The sequence below is a fragment of the Equus przewalskii genome, chromosome 14, assembly GCF_037783145.1.
Source record: "Equus przewalskii isolate Varuska chromosome 14, EquPr2, whole genome shotgun sequence".
Classification (NCBI taxonomy): domain Eukaryota; kingdom Metazoa; phylum Chordata; class Mammalia; order Perissodactyla; family Equidae; genus Equus; species Equus przewalskii.
In genome coordinates this window covers 9,942,242-9,958,155 of record NC_091844.1, presented here as the reverse complement: position 1 = coordinate 9,958,155, position 15,914 = coordinate 9,942,242, and the positions used below count along the sequence as shown (strand labels likewise).

The 15,914-nt window shown below is 43.5% G+C and overlaps 2 protein-coding genes across 22 annotated transcripts in view; one reads left to right on the top strand and one right to left on the bottom strand.

Moving 5' to 3' along the window:
- EIF5B (eukaryotic translation initiation factor 5B) overlaps positions 1-6,332 on the top strand; it is a 74,037-nt gene extending 67,705 nt beyond the window's left edge. For all 4 annotated transcript variants that reach the window (XM_070571982.1, XM_070571981.1, XM_070571980.1 and 1 more), the window contains exons 19-24: positions 260-391; positions 500-576; positions 702-866; positions 2,357-2,495; positions 4,305-4,466; positions 4,865-6,332. In XM_070571982.1, the coding sequence (XP_070428083.1) occupies positions 260-391; positions 500-576; positions 702-866; positions 2,357-2,495; positions 4,305-4,466; positions 4,865-4,972 (783 nt within the window). In that variant the 3' untranslated portion in view covers positions 4,973-6,332. The remainder of the gene's footprint in view (positions 1-259; positions 392-499; positions 577-701; positions 867-2,356; positions 2,496-4,304; positions 4,467-4,864) is intronic.
- Positions 6,333-6,548: 216 nt separating this feature from the next.
- REV1 (REV1 DNA directed polymerase) overlaps positions 6,549-15,914 on the bottom strand; it is a 92,291-nt gene continuing 82,925 nt past the window's right edge. For all 18 annotated transcript variants that reach the window (XM_070571988.1, XM_070571991.1, XM_070571997.1 and 15 more), the window contains 9 exons: positions 13,133-13,235; positions 11,569-11,734; positions 11,156-11,358; positions 9,689-9,922; positions 8,879-8,999; positions 8,024-8,244; positions 7,765-7,921; positions 7,355-7,457; positions 6,549-6,955 (listed from right to left, as the gene is read on the bottom strand). In XM_070571988.1, coding sequence (XP_070428089.1) covers positions 6,844-6,955; positions 7,355-7,457; positions 7,765-7,921; positions 8,024-8,244; positions 8,879-8,999; positions 9,689-9,922; positions 11,156-11,358; positions 11,569-11,734; positions 13,133-13,235 — 1,420 coding nt within the window. In that variant the 3' untranslated portion in view covers positions 6,549-6,843. The remainder of the gene's footprint in view (positions 6,956-7,354; positions 7,458-7,764; positions 7,922-8,023; positions 8,245-8,878; positions 9,000-9,688; positions 9,923-11,155; positions 11,359-11,568; positions 11,735-13,132; positions 13,236-15,914) is intronic.

The window sequence follows — 15,914 nt, the reverse complement described above, 5'->3', positions numbered from 1 at the left end:
TCATCCATCTACCTTATTTGCCACATAGAGCAGAGGTTAAGTATATTTCAACATTTATAAATCTACAGAGGTGAAGTGGGATACAGCTCAGATGGAGCCCCTAAACGGTCTCCTCCATTCCAGCACAGATTCTGCTGTGCCTTGCTCTTGGTTTCATATTTTCAGGTGAATATTTAGTCAAAAAGAGAAGCAGTTAAATTCTAGGCTGCTGATGATAGAGATGTATTTACAACCTTGTCAAATCTAATTTCTTTTCAAGGATGAATTGATCCATGAGTTAAAGCAGACACTAAATGCTATCAAATTAGAAGAAAAAGGAGTGTATGTCCAGGCATCTACACTGGGATCTTTGGAAGCTCTACTTGAATTTCTGAAAACATCAGAAGTGCCCGTAAGTAACCACATCCAACCCCACGACAGCCAGTGGTAGTCAGTGGTTTGTGGTGCTGTTTCTGTTAACTGACACAGGCAGTTAAACTCGGAAACTCTCTTTCTCCAGTATGCAGGGATTAACATTGGTCCAGTCCATAAAAAAGATGTTATGAAGGCTTCAGTGATGTTGGAGCATGATCCTCAGTAAGTAATTTCCCTTCTGCTACGAAGGCTTTCCTATTACCTGCCCATTTTCTTCAAACTGTCCTTTATGATATACTCTCTTTTACTGGATGGTCTTTGATGTGTTTTATGTTTTAACCTTTTAGGTATGCAGTAATTTTGGCCTTTGATGTGAGAATCGAACGAGATGCACAAGAAATGGCTGACAGTTTAGGAGTTAGAATTTTTAGTGCAGAAATTATTTATCATTTATTTGATGCCTTTACGAAATATAGACAAGACTACAAGAAACAGAAACAAGAAGAATTTAAGTAAGTTGGTGATTTTACTTACATTGGATCTTTGGTAAGGAAGTTGATTATTTGAGAATTACCAAATCCAGAAAGGTGTGTAGACAACAAAGGATGGTATCCTCTCATCTACCAGAGCCTGAAGTGGTGTGTCATAAACCACAAACTCTGCCCAGCCAAGACATCCCAGCAGTGTGTGAACATATCTTCTCTAGCCTTTCTGTTTATTATTTACTTTTCAATTTGGCAGACCTAGATCTCATTGATGAGTGAGTAGATCCTGCGTTTGGGGACTTTATCTTGTTGGAGTTCCTTATGTGGGATTGCATGGAATGGAAGTAACAAAATTAGTGTGTGGAAAGTTAGGAAATGAAACGAGGTGAGGCATTCCGTGGGAGAAAAGCTCCTTCCTCCAGCCAGCCTCACCGAGTGCTCAGTGTAGGTGGCACTGCTGCAAGTGCTGAAGAAGTCAGCAGGGACCCTGACCAGTTTCCCTCCTGGAGCTCACAGGACGGACAAGCGATAGACACATGAGATGTGGGGATAAGTGCTCAGAAAGTGAAATGAAGTAGGGAATGGCCTAGATGAGCAGACAAGAGCTGTGACTGACAATGTGGTTGGGGGGGCGGCTCATCTCTGTCAATCTGTCATTCAAGTAGGGATCTGAAGAGAATGAAGCGAGCCACCCAGACACATGGGCAGTGTCCAGGCGGAAGGACAGCACTTGCAGGCTGGATTGGGTTCAGAAGTGGAGGCAGCCACACCGAACCTCAGGGAGGGAGTGGTAGGACTCGTGTCGAGTAGGACCCTGAGGCCAGGGGAAGGGTTTCAGGGAGTTGGTGATAAGAGCTTGTCAGGAGGCTCCCATCGTCCAGGCTCAGACCAGTGACTAAGGGCAGTGATGGCTCAGTCTGGGGTACATTTACAGTAAAGCTGACTGGTCAATACTGGATTTAGATTGGGATATGCTCACTTTAGATCATGAAACCTGAAGTGAAAAGAATTAGTTTAAGAAGACTCCTAGAACCTCGTAAAGTACTTTAAGCATATGCTTGAGAAGCAGGGAAAGAGTGGCCTTATGGATCAATTGATTTGGGAACATGGTGGAGAAAAGGAGGATATGGTTTGATGCCTGTGCGGTCCCCAGAGTAGACCACACATGTGCCACAGGACGCTCCTGACAGTAGCTCCCATCGATTTCTGAGCCCCGTCTTTATGGGCAGGGCTCAGCCTTGTAGTCTGGGCACAGAAGGCTCCGGTGGCACAGCTTCTTTAAGACTTGGGAAGCAACGGAACGGAAAGGGGGACGACAGGGTGGAGGGAGAACGACGCACAAGAAGGGAGCTGTGGACGGCAGCACTCAGAGGCGGCCAGCTGCAGCGGCCTTCCTGCTGCTCTGCCAGCACTGAGGAAGGCTGCTTTGATCTAATGGGAGAAGCCTCTATCTATTGTTTAATATTTAAGTGATTTTCTAAGCTTAAAAGTTACTGGGTTTTCTTTTTTCCTTTTAGGCACATAGCAGTATTTCCCTGCAAGATGAAAATCCTCCCTCAGTATATTTTCAATTCTCGAGATCCAATAGTGATAGGAGTGACTGTGGAAGCAGGTCAGGTGAAACAGGGGACACCCATGTGCGTCCCTAGCAAAAATGTAAGTTCTGATAGTACTTTTAAGAAAAGTGTCATCTCTTAAAGCAGTAAATGGGAGTCCCAGGATGGTGACAAACACAAACTTAAATCAAGCAGAGCTTGTCATCTTCTGTAACTGGTACTTCAGTTTCACTAAATATCAGTTTTCCTTAATCAGTGTTGATTCTTAGTACCTGGTATCAGTGCTGCAGTTAGGGAAAGTTGCGAGTTACTTTGAATTATTTCCCCCTTTTAAAAAGATTTTTGAAGTTTCAAGCCTAGGGAACAGCTAGGGAAAAGGATAGTGACCACGCCTATCCCTTCCCTCTAGATTAGCGTCCCACCCGAGGGAAACGGACAGCTCACTCTCGCACACTTTACAGTCCTCGTTCACATTTCCCCAGTCGTTCCAAACTGTCTGTAATAATGCCACCTGCTGACCTGGTCCAGGATCCCTTCAAGGTGCACTGCATGTGGTTATTATGTGTTTTAGTCTCAATCAGGAATAGTCTCCTATTCTTTTTGTAGAGTCCAGACCAGTTATTTTGCAGATTTCTCAATTTAGATTTGTCTGATTGTCTCCTCATGACTAGATATAAGGAAATTGGAAAGGATACTACACACATAAGTACTGCCTGCCGTGTGTCTTGCGCACACATAGGTGGTCTCAGTGTTGGTGATGCTAACTTTGATTATTGGGGAAGGTGCTATCTGCTGAGCATCTCCATTAGAGGCAGATCTTTCTCCTTTTGTAATTACTAAGTAATCTCTGGGGTACTTCCGAGTCCCTGTGAATATCCTGTTTCTCAACAGGCTTTCTCCTAATAGCTTTAGTAACCACTAGCAATCCTTGCCTAAGTCAATTATTACATAAATGGTTGTGAAATTGTGATTCCTCCCCCTCCCCCGTCTGTAAAGAACCTTCCTTCCGTTACCAATACTTTTGATACCCCAATGATCCAGTTTGGTCAGTGGGAGCCCATTCAAGCCGGCTACTGTGTCCTTGCCACATAGCACTTGGAGCGTTTTTCTTCCTTTCTGGTGCAGCAAGATGCTCCAGGCTCACCAGGTACTTTCCCAGCCCCAGACCTGGTTCCTTTAGTGGGAAATGGCACTGAGAAGTCATCTGAGCACCGTGACTTGTTGCGTCTGGGAGTCGTTGCTTCTGTACTGTTTTAGTGGGCTGAGCTAAGACGTTTATGGGCAGTAGTTATTTCCTGTAGGGCTTTTGCCAAACCAAACTCTGTTTCCACTTACTTTCCTGTATCTCTTCATAAGGCAGCGCACAGAGTGGGTTTTTCCCCCCTCAAACTATAACTGAGATGAGGTCACTCACAACTCTCACCCTCAGGATGAAATGCAGAGTTCTTACTGCGGCCTATAAGGCCCCATGAGTTGTCCCTGGCTGCCTCTGACGTCATCCCCTTGCTCCTCACCCCCTTCTTCACCACACCGACCACTCCACGCTCATTCCTGATTCAGAACTTTCGTGCCTGTTCTCCCCCCTTAATTTGGCACCTGTCACAGGAATGGATAAAGCTGAAACAGCAAACTACACTGGGTTAACAGAGCACTTTTCAAGTTCCCCAAAGCACAGGAGTGGTCTGCTTTTGTCCTCACACCATGTTGTGAAGGGCAGAGGGGAGGGGCCGGTTCACACCTCGCTTACCAGTGAGGAGGTTGCGCTGTGGGGACTGAAGTGAGGAGGGAGGGCTGCAGCGCCAAGGCTTTCCGGCTGGTGCCTTTGCTCATTTGATTTCAGCTGTCCACAGTGCTTGTGACAGGCATGATTCCTCTGCCTTACATTGCAGTTTCTGTTCTTATTTTGCAGTTTGTTGACATTGGAGTAGTCACAAGTATTGAAATAAACCATAAACAAGTGGATGTTGCAAAAAAGGGACAAGAAGTCTGTGTCAAAATAGAACCTATCCCTGGGGAATCTCCCAAGATGTACGGGAGACATTTTGAAGCTACAGACATCCTTGTCAGTAAGGCAAGTATCTCCGTGCAGGTGGCCTCGTTGTCAGACAGCGGGGAGTCAGCTCTTCTCTGGTTACCCTTACTCAGGAGCGCTGAAGTTTGAACTTTTAGAATCTGATGGGACTTAGATTGTTCCTTAGGGTCTGGTGTGTAGTATGGCCTTGTCTTTGCTGAGGAAGGTGCTTCCTGACAGTGCCCGCTGGGACTCCTAGGTCCCCTTCTGCCTAACTCACGTAACAGATGTGATGCTGGGATTCTGCTCCTCTCAAAGGCAGGCAAGTGCTGCCTTTATTTCTACCTAAGCTTTCTTTGTAAGGAACAGCATCTGGTGACAGACTACAGGGCCACATGGTTTTCTTGGGCACTTGTCTGAACATTTTGTTTACCCTGTTTGTGTCTCGGGAATTGCAGATTAGCCGGCAGTCCATCGATGCCCTCAAAGACTGGTTCAGAGACGAAATGCAGAAGAGTGACTGGCAGCTTATTGTGGAGCTGAAGAAAGTATTTGAAATCATCTAATTTTTCCACATGGGACAGGAATTGGAGAAAATGCAATATTATGTTGTAACATCACCAAGAAAAACAAGAAAAAATGGAATGGATGTAATCTGGACACTGATGAACTTAAGTACGGAAGGAAAAAAATAGGTGTATACAATGTTTTCCATGAGAAACCAAGAAACTTACACTGGTTTGACAGTGGTCGATTACATGTCCCCACGGTTCCAACGTGCCTGTTCACTCGCCCAGCCCTCCTCTACTGGCTGCTGTTTTCAAGTCTGCCCTTCCCCAAATTTGGATTTTTATTACAGATCTCAAGCTCTTTGAATTTTATACTGATTAAATCAGTACTGCAGTATTTGATTAACCAAGCTTCTGCAGATTTTGTGATTCTTGGGACTTTTTTGATGTAAGAAATACTTATTTATGCATATCCTTCCCACAGTGATTTTTTCCAGCATTCTTCTGCCATATGCCCTTAGAAATTTTTTAAAATAGAAAATTAGGCATTCTGATATTTCTTTCTTCGCTTTGTGTGAAACCATGGTGTAAAGCCTAGCTGGCTGCTCTTTACTGCTTGTATAGTCGAGAGTCCACTGTAATCAGCACAATTCTGAACTTCCAATAAAGAAAACATTCACCAGTAAGCTCTGTTAGCCCTCAACCTTAGCGCAGCTTCTCTCCCATGAGTCATCCTCCTCGGTTCAGCTCGTTCTTTTAAGGACATGGACTGTGAACTAGCATATCTTGTGTACTAGCACATGTTAACATTAGGAACTTTTATACAGCAATCTTGGTCTATATTTTATCCTAGAAAATTCTCTTATGCATACATTTTCTGATGAGACAATCAATAGGGACGATTAACTATTTGGGCTTAGTGCTTCTTTCTGAGTTGTTGCAGAAACATCATAATGATTATTTGTATGAGTAATCTGACTGTGGCTAGTTTTATGGTTTTCCTGAAGAATGTAGGAAGTGGGTCCACAGGAGGATATATACTCCTTCCCCAATGTAAGAAATCTCTTCACGTGAGATTCTTGTAACAATCTCTAATATCTATCTGACTGACTACCTGTTTAATAGCTCAGTGTTTGAAGAAAATGTTCCCAAGTATTCACTGGCATAGAATTATAACCTATATTTTTAAAGTGTTAGAGTATAACATAGTATAGAAAAATACTTTATATACATTTGAGAATCTGTACCATTCTTCATTATTATTCAAGTTTCTCAAGGGCCAGTAGAGGCAAAAACACCTCTAAACCATCTGTGGGACATAATTTTCCTAGGAAAAAATTCAATTTTTTGTGTGTGTGTTCTAATTCAAAATAATGTAAATTCCTCTACTTGGAAGAAGTAAAGAAGATTTTCGTAACATGCTCATGTGTTCATGCTTGGGGACAAGAATGGTAAGATTGTTCAGAAGCTCTACCCCTGCTTGGAACGAGCAGAGTCCCAGTCTGGGGCCTCAGGAAATTTCACAGATTAGCAGGGAGCCTGTAAGAGTCTGGCTTGAGGGTTTTCAGCCTTTAAGTGTAATCAACAGTTCAGCATTTGCTTCCTAAAGGAGTCACAAAAAGGAGCCTGTACAAAATATACATACAGTTCTTTATTAAACAACTGTAAACACTTCACTGTAAAAATCCATAAAACTTTATAAACAAACATTTTGTAAATAGAATCTATACTACAGTAAAAGAATTAACACAGTTATTTACATGCAATACTGACAAATTTGGCACTTATTGAAAAGAAATGTACAAAACACTTGCTTAAAAAGAAATTTAAAATTATAAAAACTCAGAGCGTTACTATCATGCACTTTGCAAAGACCTCACAAGCACTTATGGCACAGCTAGTGGTGAGCACCAGGCTCCCGGTCCTGTTTACGTCACTTTCAATGTGCTTCCGTACGTCTGTTGTAAAACCACCTGAACATTGTCAAGAATAAAGTCAAATGCCATATTCCAAACCGATTCCACCGACTGCTGCATCAACCTGAGGGTGGGAAGAAGAGACGTCAGGGAAGACGGTCCTCCTCCAAGGATCAGGGTAACATTTGCTTAGGGCTTAAGGGTTTTAACATTTTTACCTGAGAAGCAATTTTAGAAAAAAAGCCCCAACACTCAAAAGTACTTAGTATGGTTTTAAACTATATAACCCTCAAGGGGAAAAATCTCATTTTGACTGTCTTTACTCCCCAGTCAATATTATGGCATTGCTTTCTCTGGGATTCAAAATAAAGGACATCCCTTTTTTCTTAACCCTAAAGAGTATAGTCAACACAACCGATTGCCAGAAGGGGTTAAAACTTGCTCAGCACCTCACCTCCCTCAGTCAGTCCGTCCACTGTGACATGCCAAATTTTTCCTTTTGATAAAAGTACTGAATAATTACCTTTTCATGTATTTTATAACTAGGTCCAGTTTTTCCAAATCTTTTTCCTCTATTAGATCAGTACAGTATTTCACAACTTGCAGAATGTCTTCTTCCATTGGATCTAGAAAGGGGGAAAACCTCAAATGAGGACCAGCCTATCTTTCTGAAGGAGAAAGTGCTCTGTGGGGATAAAGGCAAACTGCATTTCTACAGCTACACCACTGACTAGAGCTATCAAACGAACAGTCCGTGCTAAGGAACTTTTCAAAGCCAGCCCCGGAGTTTAAAAGGTTAGGGGGTAGCTGGCTGGAATTTATTCGATTTAGAAAAATGAGTTCCATCTAAACACAGTTGAGTCTGTTCATGCTCTGAAATCACAGGACCATTATATCTGAGCCTCTGGCCATCTTACCACCAGCCAAGCCAACCTGAAATGGTAGTTATCCACTCTTTGAGCAAGGTCTTCACATCACTGAACTCCACAGCTCCCGCTAGGTTAGGTGCCGGGGGTCTAGCACAGTCGGGTGGGACAGGCTGCAAACCAGGAAGGCCTGGCGCACCTGAAGTGGAAGCGGAGGGTTCTCCCTGTAAGAAAACAAATGAGGAAAAAGTGCAATATTTACATAATATCAAGTACATTAAGATCTGATAAAAGGTCAAAGTTGAGAAAATAGAAAAAAATTTTACCAGAGGTTTCTCAGAAGCAGGACCTTCATATTTTAAAAACCCATCAATAAATTTCTGGGGACTCCCACAGGCTCCTGGCAGAGTTTTTGCAGGACTATTAAGCAGCTTGTTTTTCAAAGGACTCTGAATCTTCTTGAGGGGACTGACAGGACTTTTTTTCTTGTTTCTTTTCTTTTCTTTCACTGCTGCTGGTTTTAGCTGAAGTAATGGATTCTTTGGCACTAAAAGAAGGTCATAAGATTCTCAACAAAATATGTCTAAATACTACCACAGGTTCTCTTTCCATCTCCCAAATACAACCCTGAGCACATGCGCACAGGCCTCTTGCCAAGAGTGAAAATGGCAGGAAGTGCAGGCTAGACAATGCCTAGTCTCTGCTCGGCCCCTTGCTAATCTGACCTTTGGAGCACTGCACATCTAAAAGGCGGTGCTCCTCAGGATCGAATGGAGGCTCCACAGGGAGGTGCCTCCCACAGTTCAGCAGCCAGTCTTCTGTTTTCATAGTAAATGTGGTGACTGACACATGTTCAAAAACCTTCAGATTTTGTTTTAAACCTACTGTTATCAGTCTCAAGGGACAACAGGCTTGACAAGTATTCAACAGATTTCTGGTAGCACCTTATTCAGACTTTTTAAAGTACAGAATGGTTTTTAAGTCAAGAAGTTACAGATACAAATCCAACTAGGACGATGACAAACTTACCAAGCTGTATACTTGTTCTGCTCTCCAATATGAAGAGCCCTTACCATGACTGACAGCTTAGATTTTGGCCATTATCGACAACAGTAATCACACACAACAATGACTTCATGCTGTCATCTTTGTTTTCGTTACACATCAACTCCGAGGCTTACCAGCTGCGCCGGCCGGCGGCTGCTGAGGGCTCTTCTCTCCCTGCCTTTGTCTTTGATCGTATGCTGCTTTCAGCTCCTTCTGCAGCTCAGGAGGAAGGGCAGCGAACACCTCAGGGTCCACCTCGTGGAAAAAAAGTTCAAAGTCAAACCTGAGCTGATCCCATACAGCAGCTGCTTTATACTTTTCACAAAACTGACTTTGTTTTCAAATCATACTTCTCTAATCTGTATGAATTCTTAACAGGTCCTCAATATCAAAGCTCATTAAATTCTCAAACAAGGTTTTAAGGTGAGAATAGTAATAAAATTTTGACTGTGAATTGATTTAAAAAAAAAAAACCAACTAAAGAACAACCAGGGCAAGAAGTACTAACAGAAAATGAGAAGCAAAACACAGGAAAACAGGCTCATCTGTGATGGTTTTAAACATCAAACTTAGATTGTGTTAGTGTCCGTCGTGTGTGATTACACCTCCACCCTCTCACTCCACTGTGGCCCAGTGATCTCTGACCAATGAAACAGGAGAACTTCTCTTTCTTTCTGGGTGGAGGTGTTAAGCACCTACACGGCACAGCCCCCCTCATCCCTGCCCTCTGGTGCCACACACTGTTGCTTCAGGAGAGGGAGCTCTTGTCAGTCTACATCCTGTGGGTGGTGTGGAGACAGGCCAACCCTCCTCCCCAACAACATGGTGTCAGCCACTGAGATTTTAGGGTGCAAAAGAAAAATGGGAATGAGACAAGCCCGGAGCTGGAGTAGGATGGGTGAGAATATTTCAACTCTGGTAGAAGGTCCCTGAATTTAACTTACCTGTGAAAATGCTGGAAGGGCTATTACATTAATTCCTGTATCACTGTTAGATTCCTGAGGTTCTGGTATTTGTAACAAAACTGTCCCAAGTGGTTGTGGCAAAATTCCCGTGTTACAGCCATTTACTGGTTCTTTCTTTTTGTCGCCATGCGCCTCTCCTTGCTGAGCAGCACAAACTTGCTCCACTTGTTCTCGGAGATCAGGTGGAAGCGCTTCCAAAACGGACTGATCGAGCTACAAAAGAGCACACGTAACGAGCTTGAGGAGGGTACAGCACTCAGAGACGATGTGTTTGGAGAGTGAATGTATCACTTTAATTTCAATGTGAACATCCTGGATGATGAACATGAGGTCAGATAACTAGGCTAGGAAAGCTCCCCCCAGAACCAGCATATTTTTGGACTGTCTTGGCCTTTAGCCATAAGTCTGAGAAGTAATGTGTGGGGTCTGGAGATGACAAGTGTACACAAGTGGCCAGCAGCACGGGATCAGGTAAGTCCAACAATACTCAGTGACTCTCCTGTAATAGGGGCAGACAGACAGGTGGAGCCTTTGTCAAGGTCAAATCTTAGACCCCTCGCAGGGGGCAGGGGCAGGGCCAAGGCCTAAGGCACACGTCAAATTTCTGGGATGGGAAATTAAGAGAGTCCTGGATCAGAAGCTTACCCTTCAGACAGGAGACTATCTGCCCCAAAAGAGAAACAGCTCTAGTCTGAGAGCAGCAAGCTAGAAAAAAGGGATTCTAGAAGCTAACTTTTCTCCAGCCTACATACCAGAACCCTCTGCCCATCCGTGCACATCCCTTTAGAAACGCACGATCTCATGAGCTGGGAGGCCAACCTTACCTTGCCAGGGAGCAGCTAATTTTAGAAACAGCAACTGGGACCCAACGCAAGCATGTCACAACTGTCCCTTCCCTACCTTCTCTAGCCTTCAGCCAACACGGACATCTCCTTCAGCCTCCTACTATTCAGGGAAGCAGAGAAACTGACTTTCCCAATAGAGCTTAAAGGGCTATCTTAAGCTTCCAAGGAGCAAAAGTTCCAACAGCAGGCCACGTTTACAGCTCACCCCAACTGAATTAATAGCTTACGTCAGGAAAATCATTCACCCTATAGAGAGAACTGTTTGCAAATGCTGCAAGAAAAATCTTTGACATAAGGCCTCTCTACTAATGATCACCAAAGCTGCGCTATTGAACAGAGCGCTCCGTGTGATTAGCACTGTCACAGGGGAAGTGGCTGCTGACAGTGGCAGTTTACGAACCTGGCTGTCATCTATGTTTCACAACCTGCAAGAACGGCAAACCTCTGCAAAGCACAATCTTTCACCTAACTCATTTCCCGGTGGAACGCAGCCACATCACGGTCCGCCCTAGGCAGCAGCCTCATCAAGAAGGTCAAACGCCATTCCGACTGTAAAGCCACTTTCACACTTACATCGTTATACAGAAGTATAAAACTATACCTGGGAAGGTGACGGGACCTCTATACTCAGGTTAAGTCTTGACTTTAAACTGATGGGAGCATGTAGACCATTCCACTTCCCTGAAGACTCGGCTTTGCTAACGACAGGACTGATACCTGATGTCAGATGTGTAGAAAAAGATGGCAAGAGAGCGCAAGTTCTAGAGGCAGATGCTACTTCCAGATCCATGGCAGCCAGAAATACTGAAAGTACAATACAAAAACAGCTTCTTCAGATCACTGAGGGGAGAGGGGGCTTCAGTCCATTGCAAATAAACTTTATTAATCATAATTCAGAATGTCAATTGTTTCTTAAACAGTTACAGAGAACCGTGTCAGAACACTTGTAGATTAACTTAGCTTTCCTATGGGTAACAGCGGCACCCAAGCGAGAGCCACGCGGACGACGCTGACCTTCCTTGTGCTCCTCGTCTGCAGGTTTCTTAGCTTTCTGGACTTGGAAGAGATCAAGGACAGAGTGTGACCCACCAGGAAAGTGGCCTGACGGAAGCGATGGGCGAGTGGGACAGGCGGAAGGGTTTGCGTTCGCAGGAACCAGCTGATTCACATGAATCCCAACCTAGAACCAGAATAATAAATGTGTTCCTAGGAAAACTAAAGTGAAAATATGAATTCAACTAGCAAAATTCTCAGCTAATTCTTTACTATCCTCTAGATCCTCTTTCTAGAATAAAAAGTTAAATGGAAGTATTCAAACAAACAGCCTTCTATATGACTTATTACAAAAACTACTTCTATCCTAGCTGGTGAGCGGTTATCAGCTCAATCTGAGAGTATCCCATTCTACCCAAATATACTACAATCTCTTCAAAATCAGAAAATCCAAAAAAGTGCAATACTGTGTCCCACTGAAGTTCTAGTCAACTAAGTTTTTAAAGTAAGATTTAAAAAAAATTCAAATAGGGGACAATCTACTTGCAACCTTACTTTATCTACCATTTTTCTTTTTAAAATGAAGTACTTTTCAAATAAAAAAATGGGCTTGGGGGATGGGATGGGCAGTGGGGACCCCGCTGGTATCTGTACAGATACCACCACCCCACACACGCCCCCATAAAACCTTACAACAGGATTTCAGGAAGAAGTTTTAATCGTGGCGGGCTCAGCAACTTCTTAATCCTTCCACAAAACCTACACCAAGCCAACAGCAATCCTTCACTCACATATGTGCACTCAGGCACCGAACCTATGAAGGCTAATCCTCAAGAACAGAAAATTGCCGTTTTTACATTTTTTTTTTTTTTAAAGATTTTATTTTTTCCTTTTTCTCCCCAAAGCCCCCCAGTACATAGTTGTATATTCTTTGTTGTGGGTCCTTCTAGTTGTGGCATGTGGGACGCTGCCTCAGCGTGGTTTGATGAGTAGTGCCATGTCCGCGCCCAGGATTCGAACCAACGAAACACTGGGCCACCTGCAGCGGAGCACGCGAACTTAACCACTCGGCCACGGGGCCAGCCCCCGTTTTTACATTTTTGATGCCCTCTCGCCTATCCGTTCCAAAGGCGTCTTCCTGTGCCTGTGGCAAACCCTCCCTCCAAGAGCGTCATTCATCAGGCATAACGTTTCTGATTAAAAACGACCTTAGAGGTACAAGAATTATTTGCAGATTCACACTCCTCACCGTCCCGTCTACTCCTAGGGGCACAAGAACGGGAAGCAAGATAATGCAAGCCAGATCAGTCTTAGTAAGAGAAAGGCACTCATATAAAAATTGAAGATACAAAATTATTGTTCTAGGCAGAAAACAAAGAGCTGTCAGAAAAAATCTGACTCTTCTCTGAAAAGTAAGATGAAGTCAAATGAGAAAGTCAGGAGCTTTTCGGTTCTGTTCTCGTATCACCACCAAAGAAGCTGAAAGCCGGCCTATAACCCTGCACCTCACCAGGACCCCGCTCAGGTAAGCCTCAAACGAGAAAACACGACAGGAAGTCAGGATGTAAAACCGTTACACACTTACCCCTCTCATATCCGCTATGTTGAGTTTCATCGTATGAAACATGTTTAGTGTGGCCTTTCCAATTATTTTCGCACTGTCTGTTGCCTGGTCAAGAGTTATGGTCCTGTAAGTGACAGAATCAACTTTTTTAAAGGAACAAAAATTACATCCCATACGTATTCACTAGTGCCTCAGTAGCATGGAACTGTGTAAAAGTTACAGAAAAGTTGTAAAGAAACTAACAAAAGGTTTAAATAATTAAGTACTAATTATAATTCTTAAAAATGAATGAGACAGCCTTCCTTGAAGGCAGTAATACCACATTAATCACACCGGCAGCAAGGGGGAAAAGAAAAGTCACAAAGAACACTGGAACTTAAAGATACAAACTAATGGTGAACCTGTCCAAGATAAGTTGGATTTTTTTTTAAAAAAAAAAGATGTATTTTAGATAAAGCATACATAAATATAAGCATACTGTGTTGCAACTAAAGCATGAATAAGTGCAAAATTTTAGGTTCCAAGAAAATACAATTCTTAGATCTTTAAGAACTCTTGAAGGAGGACTGGTGAATCTTCCAGCATGATTAGGTGCCAAAAATTATATTTATTGTATTTATTTTTTCAGTACCATGAGGATATTATGTATTCATCTATGAAAAGTGCCTCTTTTTTTTGGTGAGGAAGATTGTCCCTGAGCTAACATCTGTGCCAGTCTTCCTCTGTTTTATGTGGGATGCTGCCACAGCGTGGCTTTACGAGTGGTGCTAGGTCCACGCCCAAGATCTGAACCTGTGAACCCAGGGCCATTGAAGCAGAGCATGTGAACTTAACCACTACACCAGCAGGCCAGCCCTGAAAAGTGCCTGTTTCTTTAAGGAAATCATTTGCACAGTATTTCCATTGATTTGTTACTTAATAAAGACAGAAAAACTTAAAAGCAAGACGTTTAGTAGACCATGGTGGTTTATCTTTCTTTCCTTCTGAAGCACCACTAAACTGACTTGAAATGATTTTTGAAAGGTATAAACTCTTAAAAGACAGAAATGGGAGAGGAGACTAGAGGAAAAACGTTTCTAATTTAGAATATTGAAAGCAAGCCAGTAAACGCCAAGCTACCAAACGCCTGCTCAATGCCTTAACAAGGCTCCGACTTGGGATAGGCCAATTTCTGCCCCGGGCCCCAGAGAAGCTGGTGATTCGAGGGGTCAGGTCCCTGTGAGAGGAGCAGAGATGACGAGGCTGAGACTCGCAGAGGTCCCCTCTCCCCCCTGTGGAAGCCCTGTCACACACGGGAACGCCGACAGAGAGCAGCCACGAGGCATCACACAGCTAAGGACGAGTGAAGCACGGCACTCGCCAGAGAAACCCCCATCCGTGCTTTCTCCCCAGCCCTCTCCCTACCGCCTACCTAGAACGCGGCTGCCACCTCCACCGTCTCACCCGCCTGGGCAGGAGGCTGGAGGATGTCCTCCTAGGGAAACGGACAAGCCTAAGAGACAAAGCGCAGACCCTGCCACTTGGCGTGGGAACCCAAGACCAGGCCTCCAACCACACACACCCTGAAGCCCTCTGGTCTACACGTCCCACAAAGAAGCCAGAGGTTCCAAACGCCATTTTAGCAGCTCACGAACAGCCGGCCAAGAACTACCAGACAGACACCTGAAGGAAACCTCACACAAGACAGCAACCAGAACAGGAACTCGGAGAAACAGACTGACACGGGGACTGGGAGAGTACTTAAGAGATAAGAGCGAATATTGCATCTGTGAAATAAGAGATACTATAAATATTTAAATGTCCAAAAATAAAAAGGACACTCTGAAATTTAAAATGTTAGTAGAAACAAAAAATTTAATACTGAAAAAGTACCTGGCACAAAGACAAAGACCAACCAACAAAATTCCAGAACCTCTGAGACAAAGAGAAAATCCTGGAGGCTCCAGAGAGAAAAAGACAGATCTCCCGTAAACAACAGGCAATCAGAAGAGCACTGAACTTCTCAACAGTGACCCTGAAAAAAAGACGACAAGCGAGCCTTTAAACGTCTGAGGAAAATGGTTTCTAACTTATATTTGTAACATTTAAGTCAGCAAAACTATTGAGCAAGAGGACAGACAGATTCAAAAAACTGCACCCACGCATTCCTTCTCAGTAAAATACTAAAGAGAGAGAGCAGGGATCCAGGAAAATAGGGACCAACACAGATCACAGAGAGGGGACATCCCAGGGCTCCAGCTCTGCAACAGATCTTACACTGACCCAGACAGGAGGAGCAGGCTAGAGGGCCGGCAGAAGACCACACCAACAGACCACTCACTATGTACTGAAACACACCAGGAGGGGGTCTGGGGATAAACTGAGTGCCAAACTCACAAAAAAGCAAACAAACAAAATAAGATACTCAGTAATTCCAGGAAAAACAAGTTCAACAGGAAAGGAAATGTGATCATAGTGGGCTATAAGGATCAGCTATGTACAGGACGTACATGGTCATAATAATGTAACACTAGATAGTGATTGAACAAAAAACGACAACTTTATTGGGGGCAAAGGAAATACACAGATACAGGAAACAACAACAGGCAATGGGAGAGGAGAACAAATCCTCATCTACATAAAAAGTCAGTAAACATTTTGCAAACCTAAAATAAGCTAGAAATAGCAGTTCAAGTAAGTATCCAGAAATATGGATGTAAATACCAGAAGAAACCACTAAAAGTTGAAAAGAATGCCACTCAGAGGTGGGGAGTAGTGCAAAGGACTGAAAGCCTTCTATCTGTACTTTTCAATTACATGTACT